Source organism: Rhea americana, unplaced genomic scaffold, assembly GCF_003343005.1.
Source record: "Rhea americana isolate MKP2758 unplaced genomic scaffold, rheAme1 scaffold_6, whole genome shotgun sequence".
NCBI lineage: Eukaryota > Metazoa > Chordata > Aves > Rheiformes > Rheidae > Rhea > Rhea americana.
Window position 1 is genome coordinate 12,497,951 of NW_028186756.1, and position 23,282 is coordinate 12,521,232.

Below are 23,282 nucleotides of genomic sequence, written 5' to 3' on the forward strand. Positions count from 1 at the left end.
TTTAATAAGCTTTTAATTGTTTATCATCTTAATTTGAATCAAGAACAGGCTAGTAGAAATGAAGTTTGTGTTCTTATATGTATCTTTTTGACATTTTTCATTCTTACTATGTATTCTTGCATTTTAGCAATATTTTTAGGATCTTTTCGTATGCCTTACGAAGAAATAAAAAGTATAATTTTAGAGGTTGATGAAGAGAAGCTGAGTGAATCCTTGATTCAGGTATGTGAAAATGTCACTGGTTTTGTTCATAGTTTGTTTGCCTTGTAAAAATTCTGTGAAGGAATGAGAGTTCAAGAGTAAAATAGTGTAGAGTATTTGCTGTTTTGTTTATTTCACCTCTGCTGTTGCATATGATGATATATAGCAGTAAAACTCTGTCTTTAGAAGAGACAGTTAACAAAAGCTGTTTCATTGCAGAGTTTGTTACTTTATGAAGTTTCCCTTGCAAAAGGAAACTTCTGATAGTTCTAGTTTTTGAGTTTAAGCTAGCCAAACATTTTTGCCAGTTTAGAGTGATAGATAATGAAGTTTTACAGACTTTTCATTGAACCACCTCTGCTGTAGTGATAGATGAAACTACTTGAATGTTTCAGGATATTTCTACAACTCAACAGAAACATTAGCAATTCATGCCTGCTTCTGAGCTACTTTCATCATGTTTTGAGGTCAAAATGTAGTAGCCAAAGAGAAGAAAATATGGAGTACAGTTGTCTCTCTGATATCCACACAGCAAAAGCAGAGTGAGTTTGTACGCAGCCCCTAATGATCTCTGGGCAGTGAGGCAGAGCAGCTCAGACATGCAGCCAAGACAAAAAGTGTGTATGGAATTAGCATGGTGGTATAGCTGGCACCACAATACTGGTGTTGGATTGGTTTCTTTTAATATCATACACAGATTCATGGTATCGTGACTGCCAACTCATCTTGTTTCCACTAACTAATGCTTTTTTAACTAAGGTAGCAGACCACTATTTGGCCTTCACTGTCCCCTGTGTGTACATGCTGTGTCCCCACTGATATTCTTCCCACTTTCCCCACTCCTCTAGCTTTCTATGTGAATTCCTTCCTGTTCTCTTGGTCCAGGCAGTTTTTTATTCCAGGAAAAATGAGCAGAATTGAGTTTCCTGGTCTTTTCACATTTCGGTTATGCAATTCATAGCTTCTTCAAACATAAATAATAAAATTGGTTCTACTATGTTGCGCAATACACAATGTGAATTGAATTAGGTTTATCGAATTAAATGTGCTTGTGCTTCCTTTGCAGTTTTTCTCGTACCAACAAAGCCCTTCTACCTCTCTGGAGCTTTGTTGACTTGAGGCTTTTAAGGAAGGGCTATGATTTTCTCATAAACCTCAGTACTGGGCTTACAGCAGTATATATAGGGTACTTTTTTTTTGGTGGCATATTCTGAAACTTCTGCTAACTAATTTAATGTGTTTGAAAACATAAATGGAGTATCAAAAATCTCATCCCTGTTTAATTTGGAGTAATACTTGATATTATGATTTTTTTTCTTGCTTGTAATATTTTTGAGAGTTCCTCATTTATTATAGTTTATTTCCAGTCTGTCCTGATTTGATATATTTCCAATCTGTCCTTATTTGATATATTTCAATATGGTGTCCTGCTTCAGGCTATGTCAGCGCAAAATGCATTGTTTTTATGAGTATGGGCTCTAAAGTTACATACTAAGTACTTCTAGTAAGTATTTACAACGATGAAAATATTACCTAACATCAGAGAATCTATTTTTCTTATAAAAAGCTTCTGCACAGTATAGGAAAGAAAGAAGTTTATTCTTTATTTAGAAAGAAGTAGAAAGTTTGATTTTACAGTTATGATCAGGGATATTGGATATTGGATAATTAGATCAAGAAGCCTATAGGATTAGTCAAATCAAGTATCAACAGGAAGAAAAAATCCTCAAATTCCTCAGAAATGCAGAATATCTTAACAATAGTGTAGTTACCTTGCTTACAGCAAGTATGGAGTCATCTTGAGGTCTAGATTAATAGAAATAACATGTAATATATTAGGCCAAAATATAAGGTCATGATCTTGAAATACAGTTGTGAAATACTGGGAACTAATGCTGTAACAGTTGCTTATCAATCAGAAATCGTTGAGGAGTGAGTCCATCTCCAACAGGATGAGTATAACTACCACTGTGATGCAGCTGTGTGGTTTTTTTTGTTTTTTTTTTTTTTAAGTAAATGTGATTCTAAGGTGTATCAGGTGAAGTATTTCCAGGAGAGAGGATAATTATTATATTTTTGAATAACACATTTATGCAGAGCATTTTAGATAATGTCTTACATTTCTCAAAAATGAATTAAAAATGTAGATGCTGAACTTAAAAACTACTTAAGCTGATTGAGGGATGGAGAAACATAGTTTAAAAAGGAAACTAGAAAAGATTGGCTTGATTAGGTTAGCAATATAAATAGCTGAGAGGGGATATAACTACAGTATAACTGTGCTGGGAGAAGAGAGAGGTAGATAAGCATCGGAGAGGAAAATGAAATTGCTTAAGTAAAAGGCAACGTTAACAGAACGCATGGATGCCTTCGTGATAAATTCATATCCATTCTAGAAACGCAACTGTTCGTAATCCTCAAAAGAGCAAGGCTTTGGTTTGGCATTCCAGTGGAGAGAGTTGAAGCAGGAAATAAGTTATTATTTGGAGGTTAGCCTATTTCTGAAAGGAATAGTGTGACCTCTAATAGCAGGTAGATTTAGCTGATATACTGTAAGAATTTCCTTCCATGTTTTTAAAAAAGCTCTTAAGAATATATTGGCATAAATAGGCCATATCATCTACTTAATCTTCAGTCTCTTCTAGTGCATTTTATTCTAGTCTTCCAACTACGTGTAAGGTACTACCTAATTTACCAGTTTAACGTTTTTCAGTATTGCTAGTCGGAGAACTTCTGCAGAGCAAACCTTGCTTACTTTCATACTTAGCAGAACTTGAAGTTTATAAAAATGCATGTGCAGGAACTGCCTTGTTCTCTCTAAGTATCACTAAGTCCCTAAGTATGTCTCTAAGTCTCTCTAAGTGTCTAAGTAGTGGTGAAAGCTAAATGAGTATAGCATAACTGAGCGTGTTGAGAAATGCTGTCTCTTTCAATTAGGCTTCTGAAGCCTTTGTTTCTTGCTGTTGTTCAAATTTATCTTGTAATACATACTGAAATTAATTAGATTGTTAATCAGATTGAGTACATGGTAGACTGTAAGCCATTGTATTTTTTTTCCTTGAGAAATATATTTTGGGACAAAATATTCTCTTAAAGAGAATTGAGAATAAGTTCTTATAAGCATCTCCTTTTCAAACACCATGTTTAGCTGAATTCAGGGCATGGTGACGATGGACTTTCAGCTGGTTGCTACTTCCCAGACTTTAGATGGAGTGGCATATTGATAACAATAGGGAAACAACGAAGTATGCTTTATTGTTAGCATTTAAATTCAATAGTATTTTTTTACAGTAATCTTTTGGGGATTTGATGGTTAAACTTGCTAGTCGTCCCCAAGAACCTTAGTTTTTAAAGTGTGAATTGTGATGTGGAGAAATTGGGACTGTATTCAACCAGTCATGAATGTGCATTTTGCACGTCTTCAAAGGTTAGTGGTGTCATTAATAAATCAAAGTATAATTGTAAAGATTGTAAATTGGCATAGTGGAGAATATGTTGGCATGGTAGAGAATACTAGCAGAGTGATTTTTTTTTTTTTTTTTTTTTAATTCATCAACCAGTAACATCCTATCAGAAAGAGGTATTGGTTGTAGACAGTTTGAGAGCTTTCATTGGCTACACTGCTGGTGGTTGGGCTTCTTTAAGGAGGGGCTGGCAGGGGCCTCAGGCATTAAGAAAGAAGAATTATTATCCAATAATTTTGTGGTTAATATATATATGTTACAGAATGCTTGCCTGTAAGCATAACCAGCATTTGTTTGGAATATGTCTACTTTTACTTTGATCATCTAGATTGTAATTTTGGAACTTAGTAGTTGCATAAAGATTATGTCCAAATTGCATCAAGGTTACGATATCTGGAGTAGGTATCTGTCTGCATGTTGAGAATTCATTCTGATCTGTGGGGACAATACAGAGCTGCAGAAGACTTTTAAGCTTCCTTCACTGCTGAGACGTCATTCAAAGTCCTTGTGCTGCTGCAGACCTTAATATCAGCTCTAGTATAATTTTACCAGCCTAACACTTCTTAAATTTGCTTTAGTGTCATTCTTTGATCTTAAGATTCGTGAACTTTGGTGAATGAAAAAGGATTATTTGCTTTTGTTTACTTTCTTGAATGTAAATATATACCTTTATTTAAATATAGATATATTATACCTTTATTTTCCCTTAAAATATTTTTTCAACTAAGAACAAGTTTAAATATCTCAAAACTTAAATATATTGAATATTCAATAGAATATTCAATATTTCTGTTGAATAGCCTTTGAAGTCAGAATACTCTGTTTTAGTAAGAGTAGTTTTATACTTTAGGTATAACTTTATGAAAGTTAAATCATAATGTTGCAAAACTTTTGGAGTGCATTAGATAAGATTTTGAACAAGTTTTACTTCTTCCTGAGTTGCATTATCAAAAGTGGTGAGTGTAACATTTACCATCCAAGATTCTGTACAACTTTGAGATGGCATTTATCTCTCGTTTAAAGTGATTTCATGTGAAAACTTTCACACTGCTATTGTGAATAAAATCATAAGCTTTATTTTTCCTTTTCATGTCTTGCTTCGCACAAATCATTTGTTCCTTGATTAATGCATAATGAGCAAGATGCAGTTATGAGGGCAAAAAAGACTGTAGATAGCAAATAATTCTTCAGTGTTTGACAGTGTCTAAGAGCTGTGCATAAGTCTGTCATCCCTCAAATTAGAGCCTATAACAGAGGTGCTGATGTCTGTATTAAGTAATTACTGATTTGATTTGATGTTTATATAATGTTGGAGATACCTAAATAAATTTCTTTCTTTTTTTTTTTTCCTAGAGCCTAGTAAAGAATCTTCCTGAGCAAAAAGAGCTCAATGCCTTAGCCCAGTTAAAGGATGAATATAGTGATCTTTGCGAGCCGGAACAATTTGGAATTGTCGTAAGTATTAGTGCAGTAGTTAACTGGGAAGTTGTAGATTGGGAAGAAAAATTTTAAATTATTTTGTAAAATATTGGAAATAGTTATTACAAGTTCTACAGTTCGTTATCTTTTGTTGCTCAATAACAATCTAAAAATTGCTATGAATACATTTACCATGTATTTTTCTGAAAGGAATAATGGCATGCGATTAAGACCAAACAGGCATTTCTGTGCCAGCCCAAGTGTTTTATCTGACTGCCTTGTATATATTCTGTGCAGATCATGTATGTTGATTAAACCTGGAGTGTTCTTTACAACTAACAAAGAAGAATATTTCTAAGAGTTCATAACCAATGCATTTACTCTGGCACTGACAACTTTGATTAACTTATACTACCATATGGAAAACTGTAGATGACTGAAGGAGTTAATATAGTTGTTATCCTTCATTTTATATTTTGCCAAAAGCTAGAACTTTTAAAATCATATGTGTATGTGTATATACATATTTTTTAATGAGAAACTGCTCTGGAAGATGCATACATTTGTGTCAGAATTTAGATTTAAGATAGTTTTCTGTTGCTTTTACTGATGTTCAGTACATAGATTTTTATCCCCAAAGTAGAGAGATTACAATTAGATACCTCTACAAAGTAGAGGTATTACAATTATTACAGTGACTCGCTCAGTTGGTTAGAGCATGGTGCTGCTAATGTCAAGGTTGTGGGTTCAATCCCCGTATGGGCCAAGCTGAGGATTGGACTAGATGATCTCCAGAGGTCCCTTCCAACCTTGCCATTCTATGATTCTAGATCCAGTCTCTGAATGAGATTATCCATTGTGCGTTAATTGCCCTGACACATGCTAGTAGTTGACTGTACTGCTCCGGATACAGAGTACTAAACTAGGACTAGGAAGACTTTTTTTTCCTCTTCTGCTTTTGATCTTTCAAAAACTTGATTACTCTTTAGGCAAATCAATTCCAGTTTTCACTTCAGTATGTCAATCTAAGATCATAGGGCTTATGATCACCTCTGTAAATTGGTTAGAATATATTTGTAACTCCATAGTAGATAGGTTTGCTTTTGTTAGATTCTTACGTTGTGATGTACAGTAAAATGTATTATAGACAGAAGTAGTGGCCCCTTGAAAGAGTAAAACCAATTTTATATTAAAAAGCTCTGTTTTGAGCATAATTTGTCTTCAGAAGTGCGTTTGTGCTGATTTTGTTTGGATTCAGGGAACATAACTTGATCTAATGAAATTTTTGTGGAGGAGTTAGGGAAATGAAAAGCCAGTCACTTTTTCTAAAGAACTTTTAGTCTCTTTGTTTTTTAATAAATGGCATAAAGTTCCCAAAATGCATTGTTTTAGAGCAATGATGAGGAGGTTTGAGGTGTGTTATGTAACTATCTAAAAGCACTGGAGGAATATTTTGTCCCCCCCTTTGTCACATGACAGAAAGTGACTAAAACAGTGATGAAATGGCAGTGGTACTGCCAGCCCTGAGGGCTCCTGCTCTCTTGGAAGGAAGGAATACCAGAGGAATTGAGTTCTGTCTCTACTTCCTCTCTACTTTTGAAAAGACAGTGAGCAAAAGGATAGCAGGAAGCAACTGATATATCAAATAAATATTTCATTATTCCTCTCTCACAGAAATAATGCCAATTGAAGTGTGAAATTGTTTAAATTTTGTGCGAGGAGGGTGTTTGAAACTTGTCCAAAGAAAAACATGGGATGAAAGCAAACCAGATAGGAGCATTAAAGACAAATTATGGTTACTAAAATGTCTATCAAGTGCATTCAGTTAGCTATTTACAATGACATTAGCAAAGCAGTTCAGAAAGTTAGGCTTATTGACTTTGATTTAAGGCATTCTATAGACATTCCTCCTCTTGACTGCTGTAAATTCCCATCTACTCCACCCTGATCTTTTGTTCCTTGCCTCTTCTCCAAGCTAGACCTGTTCTTTTGCCACACACTTCCTATTATAAACATAATATCTACTTTGTCTTTTTTACCTCAGCCTTTTTCACCCACTCAGTTTTGCTGTATTTTTTTGTAGGTTTTATATAAAGAGATTTCTGAATCAGTGTGCTGTTTATCTGCATCCTCACTGTTCTCTGTTGGGTAATAGTGAATTACCATTCTGCTGAGCAAAGCTGTGACAGTAGGGCTGTGCCATAAGTTAGGAGCAAGCTGCAGATGTCAGTGTACTGCCCTGAGTCATGTTTTAGGGATACATCAGAATGGGCAGCAGAAAGTTCAGAATGAAGAACTTAGAATGATAAACGAAAATCACTGGGGAGCCTGTCGTGTCTTTTGCAATCTTATGTTTCTGACTTGTAATTACTACTGAATTGAAACTAAATGGTCCTTTTTTCACTCAGATGTTTTGAAAAAGTCATACAATTTTTATAAATCCTTATTTTTAGATAGTAAGTATCGTGTAATACATTTGTGATCGCTGTTTTTGCTACTTCATTATTTTGGGGAATGATTGAACACAGAAGTTGAGAAAGAATTCAAAAGTACTTAATACACCATTAACTAGAGAAATGTGCATAATCAAACATGTCCAAACTGTGGTGTTTACCTGATGAAGAGATTAAGTGTCCTGAAGCTGGTTTGTTTATTCAACTTTATAATCTAATTCAATTAAAAATTATTTTCCTTATAGACACTACAGTCTTATTTTTAGAGTTATATGGCTACAATAGTACTGTTAAAATGCTGGTTTTATTTATGATTTAATTCAACCATCCATTATTCCATTAAAGTGGAAGAAATACAGCTGAACTTGATTGCAGTCAAATAAGGAGGTGTTTCTTCATTGTGTGTTGAATTAGGGTCTTGCATTAATGATAATCTTAACTGTGATGTGAAGAAGAGTATGCTAAGAAATAAAGCTAACTAACAGGCTTTATTAGGGAACATTAAAAGGTGTACATTTATTTGTATGCAAATTTAGGTATGTTAATTAACATATTTTAATTGGATAATCAGTATGCCTGTCAAGTTTAATAAAGGTCAGAGTAAGATGTTTAAAATTTGTGTAGAAAAGCCATCCTTGAATGGGTTGCTTACTGTAAGAGACCAATTAGCTTTAATATTTGTCTGATATGTGAATGAAAATTAGTGCATCACATTTTCATTTAGATGAAATATTAAGATCAATTATGTACTCAAATTAATTATTGGAACAGTTTTTGAAGTTATGTCCTGGATTTAAAAAAGGCAGCTCAAAAATCTCCTGTAAAAATGATTGTGTTGCTGATGTTGAAGCAGAGTGAAGAAAATAGATTAACTGAATCAGTTCTGTAACATTAAATAAGCTGTGCAGAATTTTCTGGTATTTAAATATACAATATGTATTTTAAATGGTTAACTTTTTATGATGGAAGCAGCTGCAGCTTAAATAATGGCACTTAATTTGATTGCTAGTTGAGCAGTGTAAGTATTATGAAAGTGTAACTCCCATAGGTTGCTATAAAGTGCAAGTACTTACCGTTTCTTATCAATGAAGGCCTAGAAAAATATCATCTTACACAGAGTTCATGGTATTTAAACTACCAAAACTTCACCCATGTTTCTTTACTGCCAACCATGAAATTTGAAGTGGGGTTAGGGATAGTGTTACTGCTTCTAAAAGATCATCCCACAGTTACGTGATGTAAGTTTTAGTTACTGTCTTCTATACAAAAACAAAACAACAAAAAAAAAAAACAAAGTAACTGGAACTGGCCGAAAGATAACTTGTCTCTTGTGTGTCCTGGAAAAGTAGGTGTTCTTTTGGAGATTCTGTGACCCTGTCTGGTGGGTAACCAGCTCTGGCTATCTGAAAGAGTCCTTGCTGGAAGGTAGAGCAATCAAGAAGGATTGTACAAGCTGAACTGTGTTATTTTAGTCATTCGATCTTTTTAATTAAATATAGCCATTTGTTTTTTACTACTGTAATTTCTAGTACTACTGCAGAATTAATCTTTGTAGAACATTGAAAAGAAAGGAAAGCAACTGGTTAATGTATTACAGTTAGGAGGCTAAGTAAGTTGTCTGAGTGAGTTCACAAAGTTTGTGTTACAGCTGTTGCAACTTTTTCCCATAGGAAACAAGGCTAATTTAATCATGTTTTTTTTTGCCTTGTTTCCCAAGAACTTAAGTAGACAGTTCAGACAAATGCAGATGCATAGGAAAGGATCTTATTAGCTCCAGTGCCCATAACATTTGTTGGACAGGTGCTTTTCTTTTTTTTCAAAAACAAAACAAAAAGAACCCTCATGTCCTGCATGATGCTTCCTGTTACTTGTATCCACTTGAATACGTGTGATATATTATATGACTTTGACACCAATTTTGTAGAGCTATAAGGAACCTGATTTTTTCTTAATGAATCTTAATGAGTGTGATTACTGCATCTTGCCTATTTTCATAAGATTCCTCGAAGTTCAATGTTTTAATCAGCTGTTGAAAGTGTATGTATAGATGCATAAGAAAAGGAGGAGTAGCTTGCGGAGTGGAAAATGCAACTCATGGTCATCATCCACTGATGCATAAAGAACATAAAATACATAAGTATTTTTAATTTTATAGGAAATCCCGCTTGAAGCAGCTCTCACGAAATTGTCAAGATGTTTTTTAATACTATGCAGATCAGAAAATGAAATTAAAATGTAGTGCTGTTGTTGAAGACAACTACCTTGCAATGCAAGTAAATCCCTTGCATATTGAAGCATGATGACCAGTGACCAGTGTTCCATGCCACTTCACAGCATTTAAAAAAGAGAAAAGTCCAAATCGGTTAATATGCTGTAAACGATTATTATTCACAAATGTTTCGATTAATGTTCTGTCAAATTATCGTTGCACTTCTGCTTTAATATTCTAAAGCTTTTAAATATCTTCTGTGGATTATAACAACTGTGAGGACATATTTTGGCAGACAATCTAACAAAATTGATCTTGGGTCATTTAAGCTGATGAATTGCTAGCAAAGATACTCTTCAATATCTACATTGTTTCCCATTTCGCAGAGGTGTGATTTATAACCTTCCATCTATTTATCAGGTCAAGAAGTTATGTACTACAGTTAGCAATGTATCTGAAATGTAAAGGTGATAGCATCTTGGGGTGTAGCTTAAGTAGTATATTTAAAGGGCAAAGGCAACAGGTTGAAAAGCAGGCGGTGTGTTGCCCACACAATGTAATGTCTAGTGATCAGAACTGAAAGAGTAAACCTGAAGTATATCCTTGCTTTAGTATCCTGGGGCATACTTCCTTGTATATATAGGTTTTGCTGCCATGAATTTGTGCCAAAACCCTTTTAATCTGCTTCTTGAATCTGATTGGTCTTTGAGATATGCAGCTTGGTGCTTTTTTTTTTGGAGGTGAGCTTGAAACATCTGGGGATCAAATGTACTTAAAATGCATTTGAGTTTTTTCAGTAACTATCATTCCAAAATACTGGTGGAGCTTGTAGTATTATTTTTGTACAACTTAGGATGCTATGGATATAGCTAATAAGTGAACAAAAAAAGTGTTACAGTTTAATGAAAACTGCAAAAATAAGCACCTTAGATGTGTCACTGATGTCATCAATATTTATTGCAATAACTCACAAGAACATAAGTCACATCAGGCGGAAAATGCTTCATGACTAATGGTGTAGATGTAACCTGGCTTCATACAAACATCTAACTAACGAAGCTTGACCTCCTATGTCTCAAACTCACGAATTTTCTCACATCTTTCCTGAAGACCCCTGACCCCTAGGAATTCATTATCCCTCTACTTTCTCCCCTGTTGCTCCTCTAATGATCAAACACAAGTTAGGATACTGTGCATCAGCTCAGTAAGAGGGGGTCTGAAAAGCATAATTCTTTAGCTTAATCAGAGTTGAAATGTGTTTTTATTTGTGCTGATATCAGCATACACTTAAGAGATTATGTTTTTGTAGGAAGAAGAACTGAAAAACTTAATTTTAGGAAATCAGTAAATGTCAGAGACTTAGTTTTTTTTTTTTTTTTTTTTTGAGCTGTGACAACATGTTAATGTTAATTATTCTTCAGTTGTTGTTAACTGGTGGAAGTTGCTTACATTTCCTTTGCTGTGAAGAAGTGTTTTGTTCCTTTGCTGTGAAGAAGTGTTTTGTTCCTTTGCTGTGAAGAAGTGTTTTGTTCCTTTGCTGTGAAGAAGTGTTTTGGCAGTGTGCTATGTTTATTGTTAGTGAGTTTGGAATTAAGTTATTTGCTTTAAAAAAAAAAAGTTCTTTGTAATATATTGTTTCAATGAACTGCTTCTAGTTGGTCAATGTGGGTTTGAGAAAAAAATCTGTGCGCAGGTAGAAATTCTTGGACACACAATACAGTCAATACAAATGTATAGGAAGTGTACTTTTCTGATGTGGCTACATAGTGTTTTTCATTATCAGCTATTTTGCATAAATTTCATAAACTTGCTTTTGTTATTTATTATGTTCTCATTTATTCTTATTTTGCAGATGAGTTCAGTGAAAATGTTGCGGTCACGTCTCAATGGGATTCTTTTCAGACTCATGTTTGAAGAGCATGTAAACAATATTAAACCTGATATTATGGCAGTTACACTAGCTTGTGAAGAGCTGAAGAAGAGTGAAAGCTTCAGTAGGCTTTTAGAGTTGGTGCTGTTGGTTGGAAACTACATGAACTCTGGCTCCAGAAATGCACAATCTCTTGGTTTTAACATCAGTTTTCTTTGCAAGGTAAGATGAAGCTCTAAAACTTCTGTAATTGTACATTCATGACAACCTACCCAAAGTAGGGAAAAAAACCCTTCCATCAGTGGAACTTACTGACTACCTCTTCATTTTTAGCAAGGGGTGCACTACAAAGATATCAGTAACTTAAAAGCCATCACCTGGGAAATGTTTTTACTTGTGAATAGTTGTTTTACAGAGAGGCCAAGTTGAAAGTTTATAAATCCATTCTGCTTTTGCTTTTCAATAGTTTTGAATCTAAAGGAAAATGAATGTTTTAAGTAGAAAATAGTTATTCATTGAGAGAGGAGAATGATGAGTATGCGTGAGTGATATTCTGCCATAGCCTTGATTTGAGAAGGAATTCTCGCACTCCAGATGATAGATTATTATAAACTGCTGTCAATGCTAATCCAACAGAGGTTGATACAGTAAATGTAGATTTGACTAATTCTGCAAAAAAAAGTTCTCTACTAAACTGAATAACTATTGCAGTGTAGGTATTTGTGCTTACAGCTGAATTTCACTTAAAATAACTGAGAAACTCATTTCTGATCATTCAATTCAGACCTGTCCTCAGAAACAAAATGTATTCTATTTTGGAGGGGTTTTAAGACTGATAATTTCTGTTGGAAGTGGGGTTTTTGTTTTCTTGTCTTTCTATGTTACAAATAGAGAAAATAGTTAAACATTCTCTGTAATGAAGTGTTTACTGTGCTACTGTATTTGTATTCAGTGTGCATTTGCTGTAAGATGACATTAAAATGACCACAAGGACAATAATGATTGTTGAACGTGAAAAAGATGATTTGACCAAAATATAGAAGACATGAAAATGTATCATTAATAGGTCTACATTTTAGTTATGCCCTGTATTTTTTTTTAGTTGTGAATTATCACTTTGAACTTCTAAAATCGGAACAAATTTGTTAATGGAAATGCAGAGAACTTTGTCATGATGGGGTGACGTGGTTGTCTGCTATTTATTACATTTGTTGCTTATTTGTGCTCATCTTAAAGGTTATTTTCTGTTTCCATTTAAGGCCTTATTTTTCACTGCTATATAACGTGCCCATTCTAATTTGAATTAGATAAATATAATAATATACTTTAAGAGTTTACATTTTTAGAAGTAGTTTATGCCCATGCTTACGCTGTAGGATCATATTTAGAGAAGTAACCTTGTACATGATTAATATTTCTTTATAAAGTTGAATTTATAGGTCAGTGTTTACATACTTAGTATTCAGAATGATTTTTTTTATTTCATTGGTCTTAAAAAATATTTTTTTTAATCTGGAATATTGTGTGCAGTTTTCAGTACAAGATATCTTTCTTGTTGATGAACTTGAGTGAGTTCAGTGGAGGATCAAAAGGGTGGTCGAGGAGGTGGAGCACTTGCCATGTGAAGCAAGGCTGATGCAATGGGGATCAGTCTGAAGAAGAGAAGGCTTCAGGGAGGATTGTAGTAGCCTTCCAATAATTAAGAGGTTAGCAAAGAGCCTAGCTCCATCTTATCAATAATGTATATAGCAGAAGAATACGAGGAAGTAGTCATAAATGGAAGCAAGGGAGGTTTGAACCTTAAAGTATATTATTAAAGAATATAAGGGGGAAAAATCAAAATTTTAAAAGATAAATTTATTGTTTTCTAAATAGGCAAAAGTGTCTTTTCCATAAAGTGAAATCTAAATTCCTCCAGAGACTCAAGTGACAGAAGAGGCAAAAAGCTTAGCCTGAAGGATAAAAATACTGGAAAGTTGCAAGTTAATACAGAGAATATAATGACATAGTTCATGCTGTTGTTAGCATTCTAATTCCAATTGTTTGTTTGCATTTTTGTTTAATGTCTTCTAAGCTAGACTCAGAGTTACCGTCTCCTTTATCTTCTTGTTATTAATAGTATTTTAAAGCATTGACATAATGCTAAAAATCAAACAAAGAGCTAATGTTACACGTTGTGTATCTTAATGCATGAAGCTCAAATATGAGTGAATTTAATGGGTATGACTTCTTTGTTAGGGCCAAAGAAGCAAACATGATAAGGTTGTTCAAGATTTGAGTGACTGTTTACTACAGATCTTAAATAGCTTAGCAGGTGCTAGTATTAATTCATTTGTTACTGTTGGTGACAAAATACAGTTCTGTTGTAATTGGAAGACAAAATATTTTTTTCTATTAAAAAAAATTTTATCCACATTGTATTCTCTGATCTTTGTGACATTATAAATCCCACAGTTCTTGTTTGCAGACAAATTGAAATGCAATTTCCTTTTACCATGCAGATGCTTAGCCAGTAAAGCTAGGGTTTTTTCAAGTTGCTATAACTTCTATGTAGATAATACATTAAAGCATCAAAACCTTTTAACTGCATACCATTACTGAGCATTGTTTAGTCCTTAATCACTGAATCAGTATGAATTAAATTGCATCCTTAATTGCCTAAATATCTTATATTTTTAAAAGCCTAGTTTTGAACTGTACTCATTTATTCTTAACAGGGTAATCCTTAAAGCTGAAAGGCCTGTATTAAATTGAACATCAATGCAAGCTTGTCATGAGGATTATAGAATTAGAACTTTTAGTGATTTACAGAATGAGAAAACAAATAGGAGATTTTGTACACATATTTATGTATTCTTAAATCCTTGATTTCATTTGTAGTGTGTGTTGTAGCTTGCTTTTGTATAAGCTCTGTACTAGATGAAGGGTTAGTAAAATTTGGTTAAAAATCTTTACAGCTATATCTGTAGTACTAATTCTCATCTATTAAAATGAAGTGTAGTCATCTCAAACTCTTATATGCATCAACTGCCTCTGTGGCCTTTGAACACATGTCCGTTAAAATGGAGTTTGAATTTGAATCTTTTTTGGAATTTTCTTAAATTCATCATGTTCCTTTCCATATACCCTAGCACACTGCAGTGTGAGATTTAGCTGCAGATACATATGCTTACTGTGGAATTTGTCGCTAGCCCTGTATCTCATGATCTCAGAATGATTTTTAAAACAGTAAACCAATTCTAATGGCCTACAGCTTTAATGGAGAACAGGGGGTCATATGACCTTTAAGATCACTAATTTATTCTAGAAATTGCCTGTACAATTGAGAAGATGGTGAAAATAAGTAATTGCCTATTTCTTCACACTGTGCGTAATTCTCGCATAGCTTTTCCTAAGTAAAAGTAGACTTAATGAGTTTCATTTACTGGCAGTTAGGATTAGATTTACTTTTTCTGTTGTTTTGTATTGCAGAAATATTAAGGTGCATTTAATTCATGTGTTTGGATAGAATTTTTTCAAAAGCCTGAACTGGCTGGAAACTACAGTTTAAGAGCCAGCATTATTTTTCAGCTTTTTCTTCAATAAAAATTGCAGATTTATGATGAGAAGCTTCTTTAACTTGACTGGAATAAAAGAGCAAATTCTGTATTTCAGACTGTCCATCTATGTAGCAGTTCAGAGGGGTTCTTTCACAAACTTAGCAGTGGTGGCATAGGAGGAGTTTGCTCTTTTTATTCTATTTATTCACAGCTGTGTTCTTATCTTAGTATTCTCAGAGTAATTTCTTATGAAAAATACAGTGTAGGGATAGATTCCCTTTGTAGTCTTGAGAATTACAAGGGATTGTAGAAATGGGAATTTTGAAATAATTTACTTCGTTTGCAGCCAACCGTTGTACGTAACTCTTTTTGCTAATGAACTCAATTAAAATGAGTTTGGCAGATGTAAAAAGGCTTCATTTAAAAAAATGATTTTTCTCTCTTTTTTTCCCCTCTGTTCACTTTTCTAGATTAGAGATACTAAGTCATCAGATCAGAAAACAACTCTATTGCATTTTCTGGTAGAGATTTGTGAGGAGAATTATCGGGACATTTTAAAATTCCCAGATGAATTGGAGCATGTTGAGAGTGCAAGTAAAGGTAAGCAAACAGATAAGACATGTAAAGGTAATACCTGTTTACTTTGACATGAAACACTTCCAACTTTCATTTTAAATTGTAGGATTATATAACCTGCAAGCTTTAATAATCTAGGTGGATTCTTCCTTTTCTAGTATGTATTGACCCGAGAAAATGTGAAGGGGTAAAACAATAATAAAGTAATTGCTCTTCATTTCAAGTGGACTTGTGGAAATAATACAGCATATCTCACTGAAATGCTTGCAACTTCAGATACAGGATTTTTTTTTTTTTTTTTTTTTTTACAGATACAGGATGTTTTACTGTAGCAGTATAATGGTGATGTTTAGTTTCTCATTATCCCTTTGATGTCTTGGATTGTTTCTTGCAAGTGAACACGTCTTACTCATGCAATGTGTTTCTCTTTTTAACACCTGAATTTTACCTCAATAAAGAGTAACAAATACTCTTTTTAACGATCACAGTAATCAAAGATATCAAAGATACAGTTTAATTGGTGTTCATTTACCACTAAGTTACTACCAATTTTGTTCTTAGTCAGCCATACTGCACAGTAAACGTGTTGGAAAACTGAACTGTTGTTGGAGAGCATTTAAAGTAAAACTTTGCTTCTTAGCCCACTTGGTTCCTAGACACAGAAAGATTGAAATTATTTAACTTAGACATTGTCTATCATAACCTGTAAAAGCTTAATATGTAATTGTAAACTGTAATAAAAATTTATCCTGGCAGAACTTTTCCAGTTCAAATTTGTCTAAATAGAAATTGAGTGAGGCCCTTTGTCTGGAACACCGTCTGTCTTATTCTGCTTCTACATTCACCATTATCACAAAGCAGGAAATCTTATTTTGTTTCTTAAAGAAGAATTTTGGAGAGATTCTCCTCCAAAAATGTTTTGTCAAAATCTAGTTTTAAACATGAGCTGCAGTTAAGCTACCACTGAGAGGAAAATAAAAATAACCTTGAAAATATTTATCTTAGTTGTGTAGTTTACCTGTTTATAAAAACGAAGCATAACCTTTTGACCTTTTCAATCTTTTGTGAAAAGTCAGAATTTGAAGTTTTTGTGAAAATCAGCTTAAGGTTGTAATACTTAAGTTTGTCCATCACTTAAGTAAGAACCTAGGTCTACCTTCTGCAAAGCAGTGGGGTAGTGCTGTGATAGAGCTCTTCGGTACGTACCAGTGTTCCTGCCTCCCAAGTATAGGAAATGATTGACTTTTCTAATATTAAGATCAGAATGAATAAGAATTTGCCTCACTAGAAAGATTTTTTTTTGTTCAGCAGGCTTTAAAGCATGCACTGTGTACGGGGAGAGAGTTGTTTAAATTCACTGCTCTGTGAGGAAGCAACTGGTTACGCTGTCCTTTAACTTAATTTCTGGGTTACAACCTCCTTTTTCAACTGATCTGCCAAATTTTGCAAGACTGGTATTTTGTATCTTTCCCCCTCTGCCAAGAATATGTGATAGCAGTTGATAAAGATGAATCGAACAGATTTTTCTTTTGTTTTAAGTGGCATTATTTATTCGAGAGTACAAGAATATGAAGGTGAAGAGAAAAGGTGCTCTATCCCGATTTTCTTTTGCAGATGTTTATTTCTCTCCCCTGTTTCAATGGTAAGGAGAAGGGCATGCTTTTGGATACTATTCAAAGTATCAGAATTCAGAATGGTGCCAAAATGATTTTCAATGTTAATAAGGTAAACCACAGTATTAAAAAAAAAAAAAAAAAAAAAAAAAAAAACTTCTGAAAATTAAGATAAATTATTGTGACTTAGCAGTTTATAATAGATTGCAGTAAGTTTTCTCTCCTGCATCAATAACTAGAACTGTTAATTCATAATTAAGATGATGGAGCCATCTTTTTGAAGTTAATGCTTAAAATTATCATTTTCTCTGCGAGACAAATAGTTATTTCAGAATCCAGGGTTCTCCTTTTGCTTCATTGCACTTAATGAAAGTAGCACCTGGCTATGGCAAGTGTGTGGATTTCCCACCTCATGCCCTTTCTGAGTTTTCATGCGTGTCCCCATGCTTCGGTTACCTCTTTACTGGTAGATCGCTTACAGGCGTGAATGCCTGTTGATGAAATGGGACAGATCTGCTTAAAGAGGATGGAGGGGGGTACTGTGGTTGCGGGCAGCACAGAGATCGAGAGAGAATATCTTGTGCGTTTCTGTCTTGAATGTACCATACGTATAAAGGAGCATGCTTAAAAATGAACCATTGGACGTTTAAATTTGGGCACTGCTTTGGATATTACACGCAGAATTTGTACAGCTACTGTTGTGGTTGGTACTGTGTTAGTGATTGTTCCTAGTCTCTGATACAGAATCAAATGACTTTCTCAGATCTGATAAACTTCATAAACTTGAGCTGTTAATCCTAGGTTTTATACCTTTTTTTTTTCAATTTGCTTAGTAAGTGTTGCTAATCTGGGAAGTGTTCACTAGGAAGTGTGATAAAGTGTAACAGTGGTTAATTTTATTTAGGTAATTGCAGTTTATTGTCTTAGTTAAATATTGAAAATATTTTGCCATCACTTGATCTTTGTTTCTGGAGGGGAATTTTTAATGTAACCTTCCTCCTTCTTTGCTTCTGTTGTTAAAATTCTTTACAAAGCCTTATGGTTTACTAGGTATGTTTGATAATCTTTTATTAATTTTCTCATGTGGCTGACACTTCACCTTGCAGCTTTGAGGCATTTTATAGTTTGATTGAAAACCTCTGGTGTTTTATGGGTTGACTTGAAGGATTAAACCGAAAGGGTCAGTAAAATTTTAATTAAATTATTGCATCCAATAGAAGAGAAAGCATATAAATGACAGCAAAGTCACTACTAATCCCAGGATTTAGCATAAGGTTTCACTACAGTTACATTTGTTTAGTTCTACAGCATAAAAACTGGTTGAGTTTTTTTTAAACTGCACTAACTTCTTTCGTATGAAAAGCATGAACTGTTCATTGTTACTGGCGGAAACTTCCCTTTGAGCTCTTCTGAGCTTTCTGAGACAAAGCAGAGTTTTGGCAGAAAAAACCTTCTTGTGCAACTTGCTACAGCTGTTCCCTATGATATTTTTTGGTGGTTGTTCATCTATTGTCATGTGCGGTCATTTTTTTTGGTGTAGGAATTTAATGTACTACGTGTGGAATATTTTTGCTTTCTATTTATTATTTGTTATTTTAAAAACCTGTATTTTCAGGGAATGGATGGTTACATTTTGTGTGTGTGTGTGTGTAGCATGCTGCTTTTCTTTCAAAATGTCTGCAGGCATAAGGGCGTTCACTTCACCTAGATAAGGTTTGAAAAGCAAATGTATTGGCCAATAATATCTTCATATGAATTTTAAATAAGAAAATATGAACAAAACAGTCAACACTGACTTCTTGAGATGTATACCTCTTACATTTTAGGCAGAAGGTGGCCATGTAGTTTAAATTGTACATAAAATTATGAATACAAAACTTATCACATTTGACTTTTTTTCCCCTAAATCCTTGGTATATACTTCAGTCCTGCGTAAATAAAAAGTCTTGTTTTGCTTTAATTTTCATGTAAAAATAAAGAACAAGGATCTGAACAAAGGATATATGAGAATTTTTTTTAACAAATAGATAAAACGTAAAACTGGATTTTAATATGAAAAGGTCAATGGGATTAGGTGAACTGCCCGTGCATGTACTTAAAATCTTCAATAATCTGATATTAGGCATAATAAAATCTTTTGATCTTTTTAAGGATGGAAGATCAACCTAAAGATTTACGAAAAGTAAAAATAAATTGAGAAACAGTTTTATTCTGGAAAATGTAAGCAAAGGTCAAACTGATTAACTATGAAGAGATTATTGGGAAACTGTTCTTTCCTACTCAAAGAAGCAGACTGTATGAGAGGAAAACCAATAAAAAGCACATGATTGTGACAAACTTGATCTTTTGGTGCAAACGGTATTCACTCACCTGCTTCCAATCTCCAGTGCTATCCTCATGTTCCTGTTGTGATTGAAACTATACATAGCCCTTACTTTACTTTTTAACCTTATTTACTTTACCTACTCTTCTCTTCATAGTATTTGCTCCCTGTTGTTTATATATCGTAAGTTATGATTTTATTGACAGTCTTAAGTTTTCACATCCTTCTCTGCAGGTGCAGTCAAACAAAACTTTGAAACTAAACAAACAGAAAGGTACCTTACTGAAGCCAGCTAACAAGTTTGGTATTTCTAGGTAAAGTCATATTGTAAAAAAGTATATTTCTGAATCCCCCAGAACAGATATTTCTTTTGAACTTGACGCTCCCTTAATTATCAAGCTATCTAGAAATTAGAGAAATGTTGCACAAAAGAAGTTAAAACAGGAGGAGGGAAGTTAATCATCTGTTTTATAATAATAATTTAATTTCAGATTTTAAAATAAGAGAACCTATAAATCACAACTGATGGCTTAAACATGGAGCTTTTATTTAAAATAAATCCTGATCAGATCTTCGAAGTGAAGGCACGTGTATCCTAGTGAAGATATTTGAGTCAACTATGTATAGATTTGATAGCCCCGATAAAAATTTTTATGTTGAAAACTGATTTTTACTCAGAATTGACTGCTGTAGTGCAAAAGGTTTCATCATCATCTTCGCTGGTAGAATTTGTGGAGAATGCAAGGAGTTGTGGAGGAAAACAAAACAAAAACAAATAGCTTTCAGTTTCACAACGGAAGAATATTTGATAAAACAAGTGCTTGTTGTCTGCTGAGTACAGCAGATTAAAAAGTAGATACCATAAAAAAAGTGAGTGTATATTGACCTGCTAGCAAGGACTTATTATTTTTTTGTTAAAGCTATTCTTAATCTTTTTGGTCTGAACATCCATTCTTTCCTGACTACCTAAAGAAATACAGAACCATGGAGCCTTTTTACCATTACTACTAAAAGCAGTATTTCGCACAGCAAATTAAAGCACCCATTCTTAGAAATTTCACTCATGGATGTAGTGTGTGCCATGGCTGCAGGAACATGTTACACTGACAAACTCAAAGAGAGAGGAAAAAAAAAGATTACATGATCACAATGTACAGAACTGTTCCTATTTAAATGGGAATTCATCAACTTTAATTTCTTTACATTGTATATAACCGACAAAGTAGAACTGGATTCAACAGGATTCAATATGAACGGTTCTATAAAAAGCCAACCTATGTTTGTAAGACATAAATACCTTGCACTGGAATTCACATACATAGAATCATGCACTGGAAGCAGGAACTATGTTTAAAAAATGTGTGCAGCAAACAGTGTAACACTTTACCTATGTCTTACACAGATTTGGAATATCTTGAGAGACTGTTTAATGGTAAATGCAAGTGCTTGTATTTTCTAAACATTCAGATACAGGATAAATTTGAGGGATTCTCCTTAAAAAGAATTCTATTTATAATTATCTTAGTTGTAAAATTTAACTATTTGCTGTTCTTATGATCGTGTGAAAACACAAGCATATAAAATCAGTTTCTCAAAAATTAGACCAGTGTTATTAATTCATCATATCTGATGTCGATACCTAGATAATGTAACTAGAGCCAAGGGAATCTAAACAAGACAGAATCATATGCCAGAAATTCTTTTTTTTATTCTGTCCCACTTCTCACAGTTTCCAGTTCCTCCTAAGTTTATTAATCCTTGACATACTTATGTTACAGTGCATGGTAAATCCTGTATGTCCGTTGTATAGCTGAAACAGTCTTATTTTGTCTGCCAAGAGCGGGGGTTGCTATACTGAGTGAAGTTGTATGAAATATTTCTGAGCTTGTATTTTTTCATCCCCTTTTTACTTCAGAGAGAGGTGGATCTAAAATGATGCTGTCTGTAACTGGCTATTTGACACTGTGCAAGGTGTCTTGATTTTTAGACAAGTAACATGATCATTGGTGGGTGTCGGGGGAGTGTGGGGTTTGGGGCTTAGCTCACCAGTCATATAGGACTCTTGAGAATAGCAGAATTCCAAGGGGAGGAATAAGAATAAGGCAGAGGAGGTTCAGAAGCTGTGAGAGCGTTTTCTTCAAACATAGCATATTCAGTGCCTGATACAAAGATGCCACTGTATGATGTAGAGTATGCGGAGTAGAAGTGAAAGATGCCTTAGGGGAGGAGAAGTATGTCTGTTTAGTAGACTAGAAAGTACTAATAACAGCACCACAGATTTCTCATTCATGTGAGAAATACAAAATTTATTTCTTTAATCTGCAAATATATGTTTCTGACAGTCGAGGCATCTTTCATAGACAGGACATTAGTAACCAGAAGTGCTGTGGAATGCAAGTATGTATATATCTGACATTATATCTTATTACTAATAGTGTAAGAAAATATTTTTTAAATTCTATACAGGTATTTCACTGTGAGTTAATGCCACAATTTTAGAGCAGGAAAGATGTCTTAGAATACTGTTTGAGTCTTCCTTTCATGTATAGCAATATAAAACATACTCAAAAGTTGCAATCATTTTTTTGGTTATATGAGGAGAATGTTCTAGTTCTTTGCAGCAGGAGAAGCTTTGTTTTTACGAAGAAAGTCTGCAGTATTTTCCACCTTGTGCAGTTTAAATTGCTGAAACAGATTTTACCCAATCTGGCACATTAGTGGCTATGAAGTAGACGATGCCTTCTGGCGGGGTAAACTTCACGCCTGCATCTGCGACTGTTCCCTCCGTAATAGAATCTGAAAACTGGCACTCCGCATTACATTCAAAAGCCAGTCTTATACTGTATAGTATAAGTCTTATACTTCTATCATTCTTTTCGTTCATGTGAACTGCAATATTGAAATGTCAGGAGCTCTCTTAATATATTTTTCTGAATGTAGCAAAAACACAAACATTAGGTACATCAAACACCACAGGGATTTTTTTCTTCTGGTAACACTCCTTTATCTGCATATATCATAGGTTGTATATTAACAGTAGCTTCTGCATTATCTCATTAAAAGTATTTCAGCAAAAATTTTCTTCCTCATTGACAAGATGACAGTGAAGAAGAGAGAAGGAAAACTCACAGACAAGCTTTGTGTTGTGGTTCCAAGGTGGAATTTCTGAAAGAATTCCTGTTGGAGATGGAGTAGCATTCTAGGCTGGATTGTGCTCTGCAAAATTGTTTACTAAATTTTTCTGGGCTTTGCTATTATGATATGTGAGGGTTTTGAGACTTTATTTAGCTATTGTCTTCTAATCTACATTAATTTTTAAGTAAAATAATGGTTGTTGAGATTTTTGAAGGAAGCTAATCATGTTAGCATCAGGGTGTTACAGTGTTTTGCAGCTGCAAGAGCATCATATATATGAGAAAAATCTGAGAGCATTTTTCTACATTAAAAAAGTTACTTTATATAACTATAAAAAAAAATCCAGATTACTCTCATAGGTTGTTATATATTTTAAAAAAAAATCCAACTGCAGTTGAACTAATTAAGTTCTGAAGACTACTTTAAACTACTTCTCAAATTATTTAATCTCCCCAGAATTCCCATAATACCAGCCTTTAG

The 23,282-nt window shown here is 33.9% G+C and overlaps 1 protein-coding gene across 1 annotated transcript in view; it reads left to right on the forward strand.

Moving 5' to 3' along the window:
- The window catches only part of DIAPH2 (diaphanous related formin 2), a 234,430-nt gene that overhangs the window by 73,385 nt on the left and 137,763 nt on the right, over positions 1-23,282 (forward strand). The window contains exons 20-23 of the mRNA XM_085319734.1: positions 128-222; positions 5,019-5,120; positions 11,599-11,838; positions 15,626-15,755. Of these exons, the coding sequence (XP_085175860.1) occupies positions 128-222; positions 5,019-5,120; positions 11,599-11,838; positions 15,626-15,755 (567 nt within the window). The remainder of the gene's footprint in view (positions 1-127; positions 223-5,018; positions 5,121-11,598; positions 11,839-15,625; positions 15,756-23,282) is intronic.